The sequence below is a fragment of the Pyxicephalus adspersus genome, chromosome 2, assembly GCF_032062135.1.
Source record: "Pyxicephalus adspersus chromosome 2, UCB_Pads_2.0, whole genome shotgun sequence".
NCBI lineage: Eukaryota > Metazoa > Chordata > Amphibia > Anura > Pyxicephalidae > Pyxicephalus > Pyxicephalus adspersus.
In genome coordinates, this window is record NC_092859.1 from 133,210,470 (window position 1) to 133,230,883 (window position 20,414).

A 20,414-nucleotide genomic window follows, 5' to 3' on the forward strand; every position below is an offset into this window, starting at 1 on the left:
TGGTTTATAAGCACCATCACCATGAACTTGACTGACTGGGTTATAGACGTCTTCATCTGGAACATTCATTATCCTTGTATATGCACAAAAACCGAGTTATAATCTCTCAAGTCTTTTAGGGGGATGTAATGCACTCAACCATCTGATTTCATCATTGCAGACTGGACATAATAAACACGTGAACTGTGCAATAAATGCAAACTCAAGGAAAATAGAAAATACAAATGTCATACATGACATCATGTGTATTGAGGCTGACTTGGGATGAAGACTAAACAGAATAAGTGTAATTAGACTGTGGGTCAGATAAACTCCATTTATGTGGTTGTAGCCGGAGGTCAGGACTAGTCCACCTTTGTTATATAGGGCACTTCCACCACTTAGGAAAGATTTTCTGCAGTGCATGAGTAGTGCCTTTTTGGTTTAAAAAGCATGCTAAGGAAAATAATCACTTCATCTTTAAAATCTACAGCCTGTTCTGCTTTTTGTACATAAAACACATGCCGACATTGTTAAAAACTAACCGATTCATGTGGAGTATAAAGGCACTAAGCAGCATATGGGCTCATAAACATTCCTATTTATACTCACTTTCTTCTTCCAAAATATATGTAAGGACAAGGTATGTCCCTAATGTTATTCAGTTATGCATTTCATCTCATTACTTTTATATATTCACATTTGGTTCTACTCTCTTGAAATAATATTAATGTTTCAACTTTTTAAAGGGCAACTCTAGTTAAAATACCTAATATTAACATCTCTGTGGGTATTTTTTTTTCTTCATGTTGAATGCAGGATAAGTAATGAGTTTATGTAACATATTTTTTTTAACTCCTGAAGATTACACACTACTCCACCAACAATAATTCCGCTTTTTAGAGGGCAGCATTATCTTTGTTTAGGAATCATTCTTGGTCACCATCTTACTAAATGAAAATTCTTTCTCTAGACATCACACATAAAAATCCTTATGTTAAATCCTTTTATTTATATTTTTTTCTTTTATATCTAATAAATGAACCTTCCATTTTATCCTTCCTTCTTGTGACTTTCTACAAATCTACAATGGAACTGGGAAGGAGAGACTGATGACCTTATCCTTCCAAAATACCCCTTTTAGTCTTGGGACCCTGCTGGCCCGCTGTTTGTTGATGGTAATAGATGCAACAATAAAAATCTTTTGATCTATTCTAAAATAGCCTTTCTACCATGGGAGAACCACTTTAAATAACTTTCGGGTCCCAAGGAACCCCTTCTATAATTACTATATCCACACCTCACAGTATAATAGTGTGGTGGTCAGTGGGAAGAATATCACCTTTACAGATCACAAAAAGATCATTGGTGTCACTTAAACTGACCTGAGATGCATGAACTGCCATTGCTTAAAGAATCCTTAGCAACCTCTGCAGGAACCCTGGTTGAGAAACTCTGATCTAGAACCACCACATCTATGGCTTGGCCAAGAGGTAGGCAGAAGTAGTGGCCACTAGCAGAAAGGTGGTGCAAAAAGAGCATGACCTGCAACTTATGCTGCTGAAATAGTTCAAAGGAAAGATGGAGCAGGTGCATTTTCTTGCCTTGGATGCCATAGGGCCTTTTTCTGGCTCTGACTACATCCCAATGTTTTTGTCGATTGACTTACCATTGGACCAGGTATTATGGCAATGTCACTACTTTTTTTTATGGTTTGCATTAAAAATCTATACATTAGAACCAAAAGGGGGACAACTGGGAAGGAGGGGGGATATAGGATAGAGTGTCTAAAAGAGGGATAGTGCTTCCATATGAGGGAAGTTTAAGGTCTATGAGATGGGATCTTCCCACTGCTAATTTGATTGTACTAGCCATTCAGGTATTAAATATAAAGGCAGATTTTTATATATTTATACCAGTTGAACAGAAAAAAACATTGGATTTCATGGCAAGTGAGAGAATCCATATTATGTGTTTGTATAATTGCACAGAGTTTTTTTTTGCAGTGCAGTTTTCTAAAACTAACAATTTATAACTTAAAGTTTGAATTATTTATCTAGTTACTAACTGTTCTTCTTTGACACCAAGCTATGCCCTTTCCTTTACTTTTCACAAGTGGACCTTTATCATTTTATTGTGTTTTTTATTGAGTGATTTGACTTGGTATTGATAGTTTTAGTTGTGAATGTTTTCAAAACTTTTATACATTGTCTAAGGTAGCATGAAGTACACCAAAGTAAAGCCAACTGTAAGCAATGACCTATGGCAACTAATCAGTATTACATTTTTAGGAAATTATAATGGTCAGGTTGATAGTGGCTGATTTCTGATTCGCTGTACAGGATGATTGTACACCTTACAATTATTAGCATTATGTTAATTCCATATGCTGCGATTGTACTTTTTCTCATTTTGTGCAATAGGTAATGAATCACACTGCTAGTGGGAGTTATCCCATACAATATTTTTCTCTGGTTGACGGGAAAAAAATAACTGATGACAGTGTCAGTGCGTAGGCAGCATTTTATGAAAACCATAATTCCCTCTGAACATTACAGGTCTACATTCCTTCATATTCAAAATGTGTAAACGGATTTATGTTTCCTTGTCAGGCAATGTAATCACTGCGTTACCACTAGCAAGCAAACAGCCAGATTCTTACATGTAATTTATGTAAAGAACAAAATGAACATTGGTCCCTTTAATTGAGAAACAAGCAAAAGTAATTAAAATTATCAATGGTTTTGGCCCAGCACATCACTTTACAGATGTTAGGTTAACCAATATATTATGGAACAATTAAAATGCTGAGACGTGTAACATGACTTCAGAAAGATGTTCAGGCAAATGGTGTTAACACATTAACGTGTAATGTGTTACGGCAGCCTATTCATTATAAATAAACTGGCAACATTCAGGAATGTACCAACAAATGGATGGTTGCCTTAATGGGTTGGGTTATCTTTAAAAATGAAAGGTTTCACTATGTTTTATACCATAAACTTGCAAAGATGTGTGTTAGGCCTAAAACTTTACATGATTTTCTGACTTTGTTTCTGGGTAGTTAATAGACCCATTTTGCATGACACAGTCCCCTTGTGTCCATAACCCTTTTCTCTCATTTGAGTTTCTCTCTATCTTTGAATGCTTTTTTAAAAAGTTATTGAAATTGTTTATAATACTGCAATAACCTAAAGTTTAAATATAGCTAGAACCTAAACCGTTATATGTTCCCCACCCCTACCATCTTTGCTTCTATCTACCTCTGTCCCAATTATAATTCTGCAATATAGAGGTACCCTGAGAAAACAAGTATTTACAGGAACAAACAAAATGTAATTGTTATAGGAACAAAAAAGAGCACATCTGAACTCCCACAGGAGCAAATTTATTCAGAAAGCTGTCTGTACAGAGAATATGCCTCTAATACAGTCAGAAAGCTCAACACACTTAAGTTGACCCACCAGAGAAAATGTCCAACCTGCTATATATCAGGAAATGCATGGACTCAATTAAACAACCCCATTCTTTATGAAATTTAGAAAACTGACCTCTGTTGGCATAGGTAGCCTTATAGAGTGACAGGGAGAAGTTACCTAATTCTTTCAATGCTGCCATACTGGGTGAAAAGGATCTCTTCCAACTCAAGACAATATTTGAATGTCCTATATTTTAATGCTTGATTATTTAAAGTCACTTTAGCCTTAACTTTGATTTCTTATAGTACTGTTTGCTAACACTTTCTATGATAAGAGTTCTCGTATATTCATAATACAGACATCTTATCAGCCAGAGCTCTCGGCAAGCCATTGTTTGGGTGCCAAATTATTGCTCTACTGCTTTATCAAACACAAATGAACACATAATAATCAAAATGAAAAAAATATTAACATTTAATTAATGTAAGAAAACATTGTTTCTGTTTTTGTAAAAAGTAAATTCATTTAAATGATCCTCTTTAACCCACAGTATTCCTGCTAAATACATGAGGCTGCACAAAATTGAAAATTGTTTGTACCTCCCATTGATATAAATGTGTTTCCTGAATTATGACAAATACATGCCCTGGCCCAGTGCCCCATAAAGAATAGCATTGGAATCAAAAATTGACAGATTCAAGAACTAAGTGACATTCATGTCATAAAGATATACATTCTGACTATGGCTTTATTTATGGTAGACTGTCACTGAACTTAGGTCTGGCTTAAAGCAAAACTAAACTATAAAAAATAAAAAAAATGCAACTAGGCAGACCCTCTATTGCAGAAGGCACAGAGAATGTCCCTTCTGAAATAAAATAACCTTACTTACTTGATTGCAATTTTTTAATTGCACTTACATGTCCTTACTTTGGTGTGGATGCTGCCATAAGCACTCAATCTTCCTCCTGGATTCATCTTGATGATTTCATATGCATTGAAATGTTTTTATAGTACAGCTAAAATGTTCTCTTTTTTGTGTGGATGACATATACTCCTTGATGACATATGAGCAATTTATAGCAGTCTAGAATTATTTACAATTTATTGGTCATTGGACCATCTTCATGTAAAAGCCACTGGCTAACCCTTGGTTCCTGCCAGAAATACAGAATTTATGGGAAAACAATATTTTTGCCTGCATGTGTGAAATGCTCTTGTATGACCTGAGCCTTATACCTACAACACCTCTAACATGCTTGATGATTCTTTCTAAAGGAAAATAAAAAACTTTCCCTGGCTGCGGCTCGCATTAGATTCCATTCTTTCATCAGGAGTAAACAGAAGTCTTTCACATTTTCAGATGAAAGGGAGCCTTTTAAGCAGCATATTTTTAGCTGGAACATATGGGCCAGTGAAACAGCATCTGAAATTACAGAGGCGTACTGGTGAAATACCTGTTTTATTATAGGAAAGCGTATACAATAAGTCAAAAACGTTATGTGATTTTACTTTGTGCCTCAGTGAATAAACTTTCTTTCACTGAATAGTTTATTCATTTTTTCATCCCTATCATTGTGTCTCATAATCATTAGTCAAATGTTAAAATCAAATGAATTATAATGAAACTAATCAAAATAATAATCAATACTACAACACAATAGACAATAATAATTGGGGCGGTGGTGGGTTTAGCCTTCGTGATTACTTGTGTTTTTAAAGCTTGGTGCAGCCTTGTTAATAAAGAAGATTTCCCTTTCTTTGCCATGTAAAAAACCTCAAATTACTCAACTCAAGCAGTAGTGGGCTAGAGATACATTAGGGGTCTAAAAGTTGTAAAACACACTCAATGGGCCTGATTTATTTAAGCTCATTAGTGAAGCTGGGTGATCCTGCAAAAGGGTCTGATTTATTAAAGCTGATCAGTGAAGCTGGGTAATCCTGCAAACCTGGTAAAGTCATTTGCTATTTGTTAGCACATTTTTTTTGAATCCTAGAACAGATCCATTCCAGGTTTTTAGATCATCAAGGTTTACTGATAAAAATGTATCCTCTCCAGTCTTGGAGAGCTTTAATAAATCAGTGCCAATGTCTCTATAAAGATGAGCTTTCACCTCCCCAATGCTATCACACAGGGGGCTTTTAAGCCTCAATGCAATAGCAATTACATACAAAAAATATATAAAAAAACATTTATAAATGTAATAAAAAAAAACAAAAAAACAAAATAACACCCTGCTCAATACAGATTGGGCATCAGCCCTCATTCTAATTCTATATCCCTCATTTATGGTCAGTTCTAAACTGATGAGCTGTAAAGGTTTTATTAGCTTTGTATTGATTGTTTTGAATGTCACAATTTTTTGCTGTTTCATAGGTGTTTTATAAGGCTTGACATATTGAAGACGGTAAATGTGGTTAGCAGTTTAGCATAGCAAATATGGCAAGGCTAAATCCACTCCATCCACTAAAATGTTGTGTGTTGTCAGCCCACAATAAGAAAATCAGAATGAATTTTTGGCAGATTAGTCTTCAGAGAGATGGGAGGGGGTAATATGTGCATCTTTTACTATAAAACCATTGTACCACAAAAATACATGAATTATCTGCTGGTTGACTATTTGGGTTATGTCCTGGGCAGCACAATATGCATGTGAACAACTATTTTGTATAATCTATCTCTATAAATTTGTTTAATTTTGAAAGCTAGGGAATTTTTTTCTTGGAATATTGCTTAGCATGTAGAATTATGAGTGTAGTGGGTCATATATGTAAGGTGTTAAGAAGCAAGACAGAATATGGCCTATTAGTGCAAATGTGTTTACAGTTAGGTGTCAGTAGATTAGCACTGAAAAAGTGCCATAGACATGACATAATTGTCACCCATTTTGGCTGCGTCTCCGTAATATTGGCATTCTTTTTAATGGTTTTCATTTTTGTGGCTCAGGTGGCCAAACAGAATTTTCTCATGTACACTGCAGATGTGAAAGTGTAATAAAGAGGCTAAAATTATGTATTGTCGGAAGACAGGAAATCTATGCCTTGTGAAACTCCTGTAAACATTGATTAAACCAAAGGAATTTAGTCTGTTCACTTAGCAAAGTGAATTATCATTCTGCAGGGGATACTTCACTGCAAGGTTGCAGAAGATGTGGTCTCCTTGGACCTGAACATAACAATGTTGGCACATGCTTAGATCCTAGACGTGTGGTAAACCACAGCCGTTTCCAACTGCAAAGACGCCTGAATAAAACAGAAACAAATGAGGGCAGTTAAAATATCTATTTTTGTCTGCACTCATAGGCAGTGCGGTTTCATTGAGGTCTTTGAGACGCTACATGCAGCAGCTTAAGGCAGTCAACTGTAAAACCGCCTTCATAGACTTAAATGGAAAAGTTTTCCAACCACTCTGCAAATGTTTGCAAAATGATGCAAAATGCAAGAGTTCTGATGGACAGCAGATGGCTCATAATTCCTTGTGACATGTGAACTAAAAACACATTGCATCCATTTACTAGAGCTTTTCAGCAAATGGTCATGCATACATATCAATATTCCTCACCACCACCACCTATCTCACGTTTGGTTAAAATTGATAGTGGAATGACTAACTGGAGTTGCCACTTGCATGTCTGAACTTAGCCAAAATTTGGCCTTTGATGTATAATAGATTACTAATAAAATTAACTGAATAATTAAAGAGAAAATAGTAATAATAATTTCATCTGTCACAAAACTGTATGGTAATATCCTTGGAAAGGAGGAGAAGGATATGTCCTGATTAGCAACAGGGCATATGCAAACTGTTGGGGTTTAGATACAGGGGTTGGGGAGGTCTTATTTAGGACTGGCGCCATTACTCCAATTTGTCTGAAAGGATATTTAGTTGCATGTTTTTTTACTACCTGATGCATACCATCTTTAAGGTTATTTTCATTTCGTTAAGAAGGAAGCATAGACATGTCCATAAATGAAGAATGACCAACACAGCAGCAAAATATCACTCACCTTTTATTTCTAGGGCACAAAATCTGGGTTTGGTGATTTGGTTCAGAGGCTTGGTTAGACCAAAACCATCCACCAGGCAAGCTAAGCAAGAGCCTAGTGTCCAGTGGATGTGCAGATGACTGGCTACAACTGTTATGTTCCATCAGTAATGCCAACAGATGCATTCAGGGACAGATGTAAAGGGCGGTTGGTGTCTGATGAGGGGAGCTATGCCAGTACAGAAAATTTAAATAGGGCTTCTCTGTGCCTACTGCAATCCTTATTAAAGTCACCCGAATGGGATGGAAATGGTGCTTCCTGGAGCCACATTATTCCTTAATCAATGGCTGAGCAGCAGAAGGGATAAAGATATGTGGCCTAAGTACAAGATGATTTATTTCTTTTATGGTTTTAATGCATGAATGGAAACTGCATTACTAAATATAAAATACACAGCATCACTCACAATAAATGCAAGCTCCGGCTTTGTGGGTGTGATAATCTTACATGTGTTGCATGCACAAGAATTGCTGATAATTTTTGGTGGTTGTTCCCTGAGACCTGAAAATTGTTTTACAGGTTCTTTTGGGGTATAAGTTTAGAGGAAGACAGCGCTAGATCAGTGCTGGAAATGTTGCCAGTGAAATGCATGGACTACCATTGACAAAAAGCATATGTCTCAGCTCCATACTGGATTTCCAAGCCAAGATTATTGGCGCATCTGACACCAATCCTATGATTTTATCACAAATTAAAGTATAGCTTGCAATAGGTACCCTGTATTTCTTTGTAAAAGTAATATAAAATGCAATGGCCCTTTTCCATGTTTTTATCATTTAATTCACATGCCAAATTCATAGCAGTTCATATGTTAATCAAAAATGTATTGTTAACATACATCATAGTCATGACTTAATAATTAATCCAGAGTGAACCCTGGCTGCTGAAGCTGGCTGTCATTCATACTTCCTGCCCTAGAGGTAAAATAAAGTTTAGATCCCTTGGTGTAGTACAGGTCGTATCCGTGTCCTGATCCCCTGTATTAAATCTTCAATATAAAATGCAAAATGAGTGCAGTGTTCCGATGATGATTGCAGACCCAGTAAAATGATTGCTGACCTGACATGGTTTATGTTATTCCAAGACTTTTTTTTTTCCTTTTACACAGCTATGGACAAATGAAAAGCAGCTTCTAAGTGGTAAGAAGGGTTTGATGACCTCTAAGTAGCTCAAGCGAAACAGCGCCAGACATAATAATAAAAATAATAATAGTAATATGCGTATGTAATGGAAATCACTGTATTAAACAAATCCTGTTGGGACCTTTTAAGTCAGATCTTAATGCATGGAATGTGTCAAAGCTTACTTTAAGATTGTATATCAAAATATTTATATGTAACTTGCAGCGGTGCAGAAATTTGCCTGGGTGCCTGATCTTGGAGCTACAGCAGAAATGTTCATATTCTGTGATGGCGGAAATGTTCATATTCTGTGATAGCGGAGGCCAATCCTTGGCTTTTGGCAACATTTACAGGAATAAACAGATAACTGTTGCATGAGTCTTTTTTTGTAACTTTCTGTTAATATTTGGACCTTTCATTTTAGTCTGCAGCTGCCCTAAATCTTCTAAGTTGAAATACTTAAAAAAGTTCCTAATTTGCATTATCGGCTCATTGTTTTTTTTTTTTAATTTTAGAACTTTGCATAGAACTATAATCCAAGTTACTAGTATGTCTGCAAACAAACAAACAGACTAAAATGTCTGCAAACAGACATTTTATTTATGATAATACTTTCCTAAAACATTACTTTAAAGAAACATTTTTTGTTTGGATTGTGTAGGTCAGTGGTCGCTAATTGTGGAGAAGGACCCTGCTTGGGGGGACGGCTGAGCAGTGGACCATGTCTCCCATATGCATAGCAGGCTTAGGGGTTCAGACCTGCGATGGGAGAGTGGGCAGGTTCTAGCATCATGACATCACTCAGGACGAAGTTTCTTCCCTTTTCAGTGATGCACTGCTCCCTGCTCATGCGCGGTCCAGAGCCTGTAAGTTTAGTGGTCCATGGATCCGAAAAGGTTGGCGACCATTGGTTTAGGTGGCTGTACGATAGATCCTGCAACTCTCCTTTTCAGCTGTCAAGATATTGAGAAACATGTACATTTGTTCTAAATACACTTAAGTAAAAATCTCCTAGATTGTAAGCTCTTCGGAGCAAGGTCCTCTCCTCCTCCTGTGTCACTGTCCGTATCTGTCTGTCATTTGCAACCTCTATTTAATGTACAGCACAGCGTAATATGTTGGCGCTATATAAATCCCCTACAGCTGCAGTCACAATTGTTCATTTTTCTCTCTTCCTCCGTTAACACAGTGAAAGTCCTTCTACAGGCGTCCATGCCACTTCATGCATGATGTAGACACTTGCTATTGGCTGTTCAGTGACAGGTTCCTTTCTGTACCTACAACAGGAGGGACAACTTGGGAAAAGAGTATTGGAAAACAGGGAGGGATATATTACATTTTTAGTACAGGGTTCTTGTTCTTAATCATTTTAAGGGTGGTTTAATTTTTATTTATGAAATATTCTGCTTAAATATCAAAAAGCAAATTTTTGTATGTAATAGTGATTCAGTTGTAGCTAAATTAAAGTCTTGAATTCTACATGGGTTTTAAAAAAAAAGGTATCCGTATGTTCTCCTCTGGGACATAATTGTCCATGTACCTTCATGTTGTCTCTGTTATCCCCCTTCTATTCTGTCTATAAATTCTCTTCCAATCAACACCAGTATATAGCCCCGTGAACCTGCCCCCTTTCTCCTGTATATGTAGATTGCCAGTCACTCTGCATTCAGAACAAGATATCATGAGACATTTGTCATGTACATTTCTATCCTCATTAATATATGTCCTGGCTGTAAACCTGGTTTGAATCTGGTTCAGGACTAAAAACATTTGCTAACATATAGCAAATGACTTTTCAGAAATCCATCTCAGGTTTGCTGGATCACCCAGCTTTACTGATGAAAGTGTATCCTCTCTAGTCTTGGAGAGCTTTATTAGATCAGACCCATTGAGAAAGCGAGAACATCCCCAGTGGAGACAGGCAGCAACAAATACCTACCAGGGGGTTCTAACCCTTCCACAATCTAAAACCAAAATAAATCTCGGACTTCAAATAAAGCACGAAGAAGATTCCACAATTATCATTGCTATAATAAAATAAGCTCATATGACCTATAGCATGAGGCAGCTGCTTGTACGAGCTCACTCTTGGGAAAACACCAGCTAATGGCACTGGGACCCTCAGACCACTGGCACCCAAAGAAAATGGACACACATTGCAGATGGATTTGTTGAACTTACAGGAAAAGTCTCTATTTTCAAACTGGATTCTTTTTGTTCAACCTATTTGTCACAGAAATATGCAGTAGGTTGATTGGCTTTGGGTGGCATTGTGGCTAGCACTCTCCCCTTTCACCCCTTGGGTCTCATTTCTTACAGAGAATTTTTATGTTCTTCCCATTTTTGGGTGCTTTCCCTTGAGCACTCTGGTCCGTCGTTTTACCAAAAACCTACTGCCAGGTTCTTTGGCTTTGCCCTAAAAATGGGTGATCCAGCAAACCTAGAATAGACATATGGTTATGGTAGGGACTTTGGACTGTGAGCCTCTTTGAGGAACAGTTAGTCACAGGACTTTGGACTTTGTAAATCCGTGTGTAATATTTTAGTGCTATATAAATACAAGTTATTATATTTATATTAACTTGCATACCTAGCTCATTTATCTATTCCTATTTTTTGTTAACTAATGACTTTTACTGCTGACTCTGCGTCCTCCCACAAGTCTATAAAATATGCCCCCCTTTAACATCATACAAAATCTAGTGGGGACTTTGATACAATGATTTGTGGCTGAAGCATAGGACAGAAATGGGAACTCTGATGGGGGCATCAAAAGATACTATAACATGTAATTTATACACTAGACAAGCCTTGAATATATGCTTTGGTGGAGTTGGCCCTTAAAGACATACTGTTTAATTCAAATCCTTCTGCCATGCAGTCAGAGGTTAAATCAAGAACACAGTGGGGACATCCATAAAACAAGAAATTTTGGATTACAATGAACAGAAATACTGATGAGACAGTACTGTATACTGTAATACTAGACTTCTCTGTTTTCCTTTGGGCTTGCATTCTATCAACTGATAAGCAGTCTACTTTATTACCATAGCAGAAATGATACTGTGCCACAGGATGTGTCTAACATCAACCGAGAAACAATGTGTGCTCTGACAGAATCAGGCCAGCTCATAAAGTGAAAAGCATAACATAATAAATAAAATTCCAGAAACCTGAGCATGTGTACTACAGGTCTGCCCTCCTTCTAACTTTTGCTGTTGATGTTGGCAGGCCGTGGGCTGTGATCGGCAGCTTGGGAGTAATGCCAAAGAAGACAATTGTGGAGTGTGTGCCGGAGATGGGTCTACTTGCAGGCTGGTGAGGGGACAATCCAAATCTCATCTTTCCCCTGAAAAACGTAAGTATCCCATTAATGTGTAAACCTTCATATATTTTTATTCTCAAATTGCTTTGTAGTAAAATAATCAAAATCAAAATAAATCTGCTATAATGTGTCTTTACTGGAATATGTGGTCAAATAAAGGTGAAAAAGAAACCTAGGTGAATATTATTTAAACTAAATTCCTAATCAATTGAAAAGTAATTTTTAAACATATGACATTTGCTAAATATTAAAACAGTATTAATTAAAAACAATGACTGGTGGTCGTGCTGTGCAGGTTCTTGTTCTAGCACATCATCTATATAGGACTACAACACTGTGACACTTTTTCCCAGATGCTTCCTATGCACTCAGGTATGGTATCAGGAAGCATCCCCAAAGCAATGATATGCAGTCACTGCTGGAGCATAGAAAGTAAAAGTTGCTGCAAAGAGCCTGGAAGAGATTGAAAATACTGAAATGCAACACAGGATTAAAAAATGTGAAAACTGTGTTTTCTAATAGAAAAAACAGAGTAGTTTGTTATTGATAGCCAGTGTTTAGAAAAATGGCTACTATTGTCTGCTATTTATTTTTTTGATTCACCTTTGAGCAAAGTAATAATTCTTACCACTAGACATGTGAAACATTATTTTGGATACAGAACATGTCAAACAAAACAAAAATTAGATTGAAGAAGACATTGCTAGAAATGTCAGTGGGAAGTTTGTGACTCCCCAAGGACAATTTAAGACAGCGTAGTTTATCCTAATGGGGTTCTTCCATATCTACAGCCCAGGATGGACATCAATGCCTTAATCAGTTCTTTATGAGCATGGGTTTGTCATCAACAGCAGTATTACAAAAAATATCCAATCCTACTAAAACCCTTTATTTTCCATTCTACTATGGTATCTTTTGACTTGTCTTTGAATGAACCCTTAACTCAGGCTGTACATGGGACCCTGAATCGAGATTAAACCTCATTGCCTACTAATTTTACCTCCTGTTTAGTACCAAAATGCCAGACTCTACTGCGCATAGATTTTTTTGCATTTGATTGTTGAATAACAAGAGGGGACATTCGGTGGAAGTCAATACATTGGGCTGGAGAGAATACACTTTCTTCAATGAAGCTTGGTGATCAAGCAAACCTAGAATGGATCTTGTCCAGGATTCAAAACATTTGCTAACAAATAGCAAATGACTTTAAACAAATCCATTCCAGGTTTGCTTGATCATCCAGCTTCACTGATAAAAGTGTATCCTCTCCAGCCTTGAAGAGCTTTCATAAATCAGGCCCAATGGGTCAGATTTTTTTTAAAGCTCCCCAAGACTGGGGAAGATAATCTATCATGGGTGAACCTAGGTGATCCAGCCAAGCCTATTGTGTGTTGCCTGGCCCCAGGATCCAAGGAGGTTTTCAAGGATTTACTTAAATACCAGTTCCATAAGGTACCAACACTCCAGCACTTTTGTTAAGATAGAAACTATTTAGTCCGAGTTATATTCACTTTTAGCAATTCACGTGTGTCCTCCATATGTTATAGTAATAAAAGTTGACTTTAAAATAAAATATGTCAGCTCTAGCGGCTGATGTGAGTAACTGCTTTGTGCTAAAAAGAGCAACTGATGTGGTTTTTCAAAGAATTGCTGAAATGCCATAGAATATAGTTTACAGCTCATTGCTCAAATCATATCTATTGTAGAGATCAGATTATTTTTGCTTCTAAGTTCATTTTTTCTCCATTTTAAACACCTCAGTGTTGAAGTCATAAAATATAAGGTCGTGCACTGCTTATGGCTCCTTTGGGATGAAGAGAACGGAACTGAAATGAAAAAAGTGCCAAGACTTTTCCTGAAAGAAAGGAATTAATCCAATGAACAAATCTGTAACACTCTGAAAAATTAGACATTTGGCAGCCTTATATTAATAACCAGTAGTGAGAAAAAATCATCACGCCTGTCTTTCACCTCCTGTTATTGGTAGGTTTGGGAGAAGCAAGGTCTATCTTCTCACTTCTGTAGGTGCCAGTGTCTGTTACAGGTCTAATGCTAGTAAAATACAGTGTTTTATTTTTTTTTTTAGATTTCTTTCTTTTTCAAATTTATTTTTACTCCAAATGCAAAATCACCCAATGTCTAAAGAGGAACTAAACTGAAAAGTGCTTGAAACAAAAAAAAATTACACTTACCTTCATTCCCGCAAGCCAGTCCGATCCATCCTGAGGTGTCTTCCATCTGGTGCCGTGTTGTCCTGGTATCCATCTCCGAGATAGCGCAGGGGGCACCATCTTCGCGTTTTCTTTTTCTTCTTCCTACGCCACCCAACCCAGGCGTGAGATCAGGTGACGTAGGTTGGAAAAAAAATTTCTCTTTTTTACAAAAAAGCACCCGAGAGCCTCCCGTGAAGCGTGATATAGGTATATATTATTGTAATTATTATAAAATATAAAATTTATATATATAAAATATATAATATTTAACATTATAATATTAAAAAAAGGGTGTTGCATTAAAAAAAAACCTAAACAAACAAAATTTTTACTTTAAATAAAAGAGTTTTCTACCCTTTTATGTAAAGTATAATTTCTGAGTTTAGGTACACCTTAATTATTAGTTGAATGTCCAACCTTTTTGTTAGGAAACAATTCAAATGGCAATTAAACTGCGGCTCAAAAGTTCAGTAACTTTCTTAAAAGAGTTGTCAATTGTTCTGGGGAGCTGTTTTAAGTGCCAAAGAATATGTAAATCTGTTCAGCAAGTTTTATGATTTGGACCTCTCTAAGATGACACCATGGTTTTCCAGGTTAGCTTTACAACTTAATTCAAATACTCATTGGATTAGCCCATAGAGCCCATAGATTCCTTGGCCATTGAGCAAGCTAAAAGCTGGTTTGGAAACAGAGATCAGAGGAAGAGAATTTTCAGGGATGAAATTTTTTTTTTTTTTTGCTTTAATCAATTCTAACATAATGGTGGTTATATTTTTAGATATCCTTTAATGTTAAATACATCTTAAACACAATAAGTGAAGAAAAAGCAGTGAGGTGGTTCAACACTGTGATGTGTCATTGCCTTGACCCCATTATTCAGAGGTTACATAAAAGGGATCTCTTCAAGCAATGATGGTGTTGGAGGAAATGGGCAGGACGGCTAGAGACTATATGGTATTGTTTTATTTGCAGGATTTCCTTCTAAGTGCAAGAAAGGATGATATTATAGGTAACTGGCAACACAAAGACCATGACAGCTGAACGAGCCTTAGCACTTCCTCTTGTACAGAAGAAAGAAAAATTCTGAGCAACTCTTTGTCTTGCATAGGTCTTCCATGCCCCCTTCATATTGAATACTGTCAGTGCCGCAATACATTTACAAAAGACAGGGATGTTTAAAAAGAGGATTAGACAGCAGAATAAAATTCTTGTTATGTAAAAAAAAAACTTCACGCACAAAATGCATTAAACTTAATCTAATAAAATAAACTTTTAAAATAAATCATCTTCCTAACCAAGGTGCAGTTTAGAATGAGAGATTGTTGCAGAGCCTTAGGTTGATAACATAATACATGGGAACCATCAGTCAACTTCACAACCAAGTGATAAGTACAATCAAATAAGTGTGTCAGATTAACATGCTGAAAAACAATAACGCATATTTATTTACAATTTATTGTGCCATTGAATAGACCATGGCTTGGAAAAGTCAACCTTATTTTCCTATATTATTTGTACACTATGGTCATTAGTAACTGACCTTGACATTTAGGTGACTGAATAGCGGCTCCGAAAATTACAGAAATCAAACCTATTCCTTCCTGATCCCATAAGCAGTGTGATAACCTCTGAACTGACATTATGAGGGGGTAATTTAATTGAAATATTAACAAATATACAATTTGACATTTAAAAAAATAAAACCAACGCTTTTGTAAGCATTGTACTATGTTGGATAGAAACCTTTGTGGAAACTTTTTTTGTGGAAAACTTTTCCACATTTACACAGCTCACAATTTAAATTAATTTTTCCATCTGTGCCACATTGTCTTTTGCAGTGACTTTAAACTAAACAACTTTCCATCAAGTTTAATGGTCTATATATGTCTTTTTATATAAGGTGAGCATATCAGCTCCTGTAATTAACTCTGTAACTGAACTAGAAATGCCTAATCTCCCTGCAAAATAACTAGTATTCTGCCCCGCTATCTGGGCCACCAAACGCCATAGTTATAGCTAGCCCACCCCATCCCAGTCTGATATCTCTGCAGAAATTGACACTTTTGGAAGTGTGAATCTCCTGCATTCCCTGCTCTACTTTTACAGGGGCATAATGGGCCATTTCCATGATCGCAGGCAGTGGAATCAATTATTTACCTGATTGAAGGGAGACCTTTAGCTTTAGTTTAGCAACACAATCAGTAGTAGGAGTAGTTTCCCCTTTACAAGGCTGAAAAAATTGGAATAATCTAATCTGCCCTCAGCCAATGTCTTACATGCATGTTATTAATATGATTGCTCTTCCACAAAAACGAGGTCTTACTAAGTACATAATTGCATATAATAATTGTGAACCTGTATGTTATGTATGTAAAATAGCTCTGTCTATTTATTCTATGCACTACCAATGCATGATAGCATTGTCTATGTGTTCTTTGCTCTACCTATACATGATAGCACTGCCTATGTATTCTATGCACTACCTATACATGATAGCACTGCCCTATGTATTCTATGCACTACCTATACATGATAGCACTGCCTATGTATTCTATGCACTACCTATACATGATAGCACTGCGTATGTATTCTATGCATAACCTATACATGATAGCACTGTCTATGTATTCAATGCATAACCTATACATGATAGCACTGTCTATGTATTCTATGCACTACTTATATATACATGATAGCACTGTACCCGGAGGAAACCCACGCAAACACGGGGAGAACCTGCAAACTCCATGCAGATAATGTCCTGGCTGGGGATCGAACCTGGGACCTAGCTCTGCAAAGGCTGGAGTGCTAACCCCTGATACATGATCATACATGATACATGATAACACTGCCTATGTATTCTATACACTACTTATATATACATGATAGCACTGCCTGTGTATTCTATGCATAACCTATACATGATAGCACTGTCTATGTATTCTATGCACTACCAATGCATGATAGCACTGCCAATGTATTCTTTGCATGACCTATACATGATAACACTGCCTATGTATACCTATACATGATAGCACTGCCTATGTATTCTTTGCATAACCTATACATGATAACACTGCCTATGTATTCTATGCACTACCAATGCATGATAGCACTGCCTATGTATTATTTGCTCTACCTATAGATGATGGCACTGCCTATGTGCAGAAAAGGGGTTGAACACAGGCCAGTGAAGTTCAATGATAACTGCACCGATGAGAAAGTAATCTTAGATCACAGCAATCATGACCCCGTACTGTCCATTAGAATACAATATTTCCTTCTATGGCCTTCCTTTAGCAATGTTTCCCATCTGTAAGCATGAGCGTAATCTTACATCAGCTTGAAAACATTACAAATGAGTCAGGCAGCCGAGGCAGCCGGCATGGTTGTGTCAGGTGATAAGTTTGATAAATACTCAGCCTGTGTATTGATACCACTCCAAAAAGCTCAATACCGCAAACACAGACCTTGTCAAACAAAATATTTTTGTGTTTTATTCAGTGTGACATATGAAGTGATTGTTGTAATTAGCATGTCTAGGACTCCCAGAGCTTTTATACGTAATGTCCAGTACATGAACATGTGTTAGTGTTCCTGCTAACATCACGCTGTTGTGTATCCTGTAGCTTGCAGTGAGAAATTGGGGACAAGGACTATTCTGGGTAAATTGATGGACTGTTTGGTTGAAAGGAATTTTACGTGTTAAAAACTGGTACAAACAAGCTGATCTAAAGAAGTGATCAAAATTTCCTGTCCAAGCTTTAACTATAATGACGCCAGACTGTGAGTCTCCACTATTCTCTATACACATATTTTTGCTCCATGAGCAGGCCACTTAATTTGTTACTATTTACAGAAATGGAGAGTGTTTGTGAGTAATAGGCTTACACAAGATAAGGCGCTCTGTGGCAAAGCATTTGTATTTGGATGTATATAGTACTAGCACAGATCTTTATTCCAATACAGATTGCTGCAATGCTATTGATGGTTTGTTCATACGCGCAATGCACAACCATGTGGTTAACCGTTCAATGATGCCTATTATCAACCACTCACTGGCCAGGAGGTTGCGGGCACCAAGGTGCAGTTGTGGAGAACTGCATTCACTATATGATATTGATATTACAGTTAGGGATTGTTTAGAATGGAACTGAAAAATCATGATGGTATCCCCTCTGTGGAACCAATTTCCAACTTCATGATGCCCAGCAGTGGTCCTGGGTGCTTTGTTGAAGGTTTTCAGGTGTGGTTGTGGAGTAGTCGAGGACTAGATCAGCGGTGAACCTCAGCTTTAGCACTGGAAAAAAGGAACGGTCGGGATAAGCCTTTAATGTTACAAAAATAGAGATGGCAGGAGGTATTCTGTGGCTGCAACAGCCAGCAGCGCATAGCTGGCAGCCACTTTTTCCATGCCAAGATTTTACACATTGGAGCATGTAACTTTTAGCATTAGAATATCTTTTGCTAATTGTTGAACAAATGGATAAATGAGGGGTTCTGGTTAGAATGATGGATTCATGACTACAGATAATAATACAACATAATAACTACTATGCAGTTTTATGTGGTATTGTAGCTGGAATTAGTTACCAATATATGTTCAGTGAAGTGCCTGTTTGGCGCATTAGCATTAAAAACATGATATAAGCTGAATTTTCATCCTGAATTTAGTTCTGGATTTACTTTATATCATTAATCATTTACTTAAGTCACTGGTAGCCGATTGTGGTGAAAGGGCTGGATTTCTACCTATAGTGTGTATCTTGTGGGTACCCTAATCTTGGGTTTACATTAAAGCAACAGATTATTTTGAAAGCAAAAAATGCTTGTGAAATGTACTTAAGTGATTTTAGAAAATTCCAGCCTGCAATAGGAGTATTGTGAGTGTCATGCGGCAGTTTGGGCTCTCATAAATTCCCAGTGTTGTGCATTTCTCTCCCAAGGAAAACATCTCTACAACCAAGCAATATGTCTTACTAGGTGTAGGTCTGTGAAGAATATGATCGTTCACATTAAAGCCTGCTGCTGGAGCCTCCTGTGATGAATTGATAGCCGACTGGAAAACTGGAACTAACCAGTGTGGTTGAAAGTGGTTTTAGAAAGCGACTCCGCTGAGTATTTGGCCAAGACGTATCTTTGTAGTGGCAGGGCTCCACTTCTGGCTGGCATGCATTTGGTGAACGTGACTTTTATCCTTTGACTAAGAGCATGTTTGTAAAAGCCTAATAGCATGTCAAGAGCTCCAAGCATGAGGTCTGTCTCCACTGACACTATACAGATGAAGAAAACAGTTTGTACAAGAGTGTTTACTGAAGCATATAAGCACTTTATTTTTTTACTACACTTTGCAAAATAAGCACTCGGGTCTAATGTTACAGCAGGTGGCAGAGCAATGCGGAGGTCCCACCAAGAAAGACACAACCATGTGCAATAAAAACAACAAGATTAAAGCCGAACTCCATCTTGATTTGGAAAAAAGAGAATGGAAGGAACACATAATGCATGCTTTTATTCAATGCAGCTTTCTCCTAATGTAGAACTGTGAGCTCCCAATAAAATATGTGCTGCAGCACATAAATATAAGTGCAAACTTTTCTCCTCTCCTTGCAAAGTAACAAAAATACCTTTTGATCTTCCAGTGAAGATCACTTATCAAAGTGTCTTATCATGGTGAGACACTGATGCTGCACTGCCTCTGAAATAACAGAAACCATCTCATTGTTACCCTTGGAATCTGTTTGTATTTATTGTAAGTGACTTCTGTGCCCAAGACTTTGTGGGCTGCTCAGAAGTCAGACAATGGCACCTTCCAAATATAGCTTCTCTCACATTTTCCAATGTAATCCTTTTAAAGTTGTGTTTCTCCCTTGAAATAACTTTCAGGTCTTCAGGGAACCCCTGCTATAATTCCTATACCATCAACTCATATTATATTAGCATAGGAAAGAATACCTCTTACATTGCTGGTCAGCAGAATCAAACACGTAACCAAAAGATCATTGGTATCAGTTAAACTGACACAAACTTCTAATTTCTCAAGGAACCCCTAAAACCTCTGGAGGAACCCTAGGGTTCTCAATGCTTTAAAGCAACACTGAGAAAAATATGTAGGCTGATATTACTGACCTCTGAATATGCTGGTTGCCTGGCTGTCCTTTGCTCCTGTGCATTCCAAGTCACTAATCTGGAACAAGCAAGCAGTAAAATAATCTGGCTTTAGACCAGAAGTAAAACTAAAAACAAAAGGATATGAGCAGGCAAGTTCTTTATTGCAGAAGGGACCGGCCATGTCTCTTCTGCAATAAAA

At 37.1% G+C, this 20,414-nt stretch overlaps 1 protein-coding gene across 1 annotated transcript in view; it reads left to right on the forward strand.

The window, feature by feature from the left end:
• ADAMTSL3 (ADAMTS like 3) overlaps window positions 1-20,414 on the forward strand; it is a gene marked incomplete in the record, with an annotated part of 213,664 nt that overhangs the window by 172,462 nt on the left and 20,788 nt on the right. Inside the window, 1 exon segment of the mRNA XM_072402452.1 lies at window positions 11,798-11,924. Within this exon segment, the coding sequence (XP_072258553.1) occupies window positions 11,798-11,924 (127 nt within the window).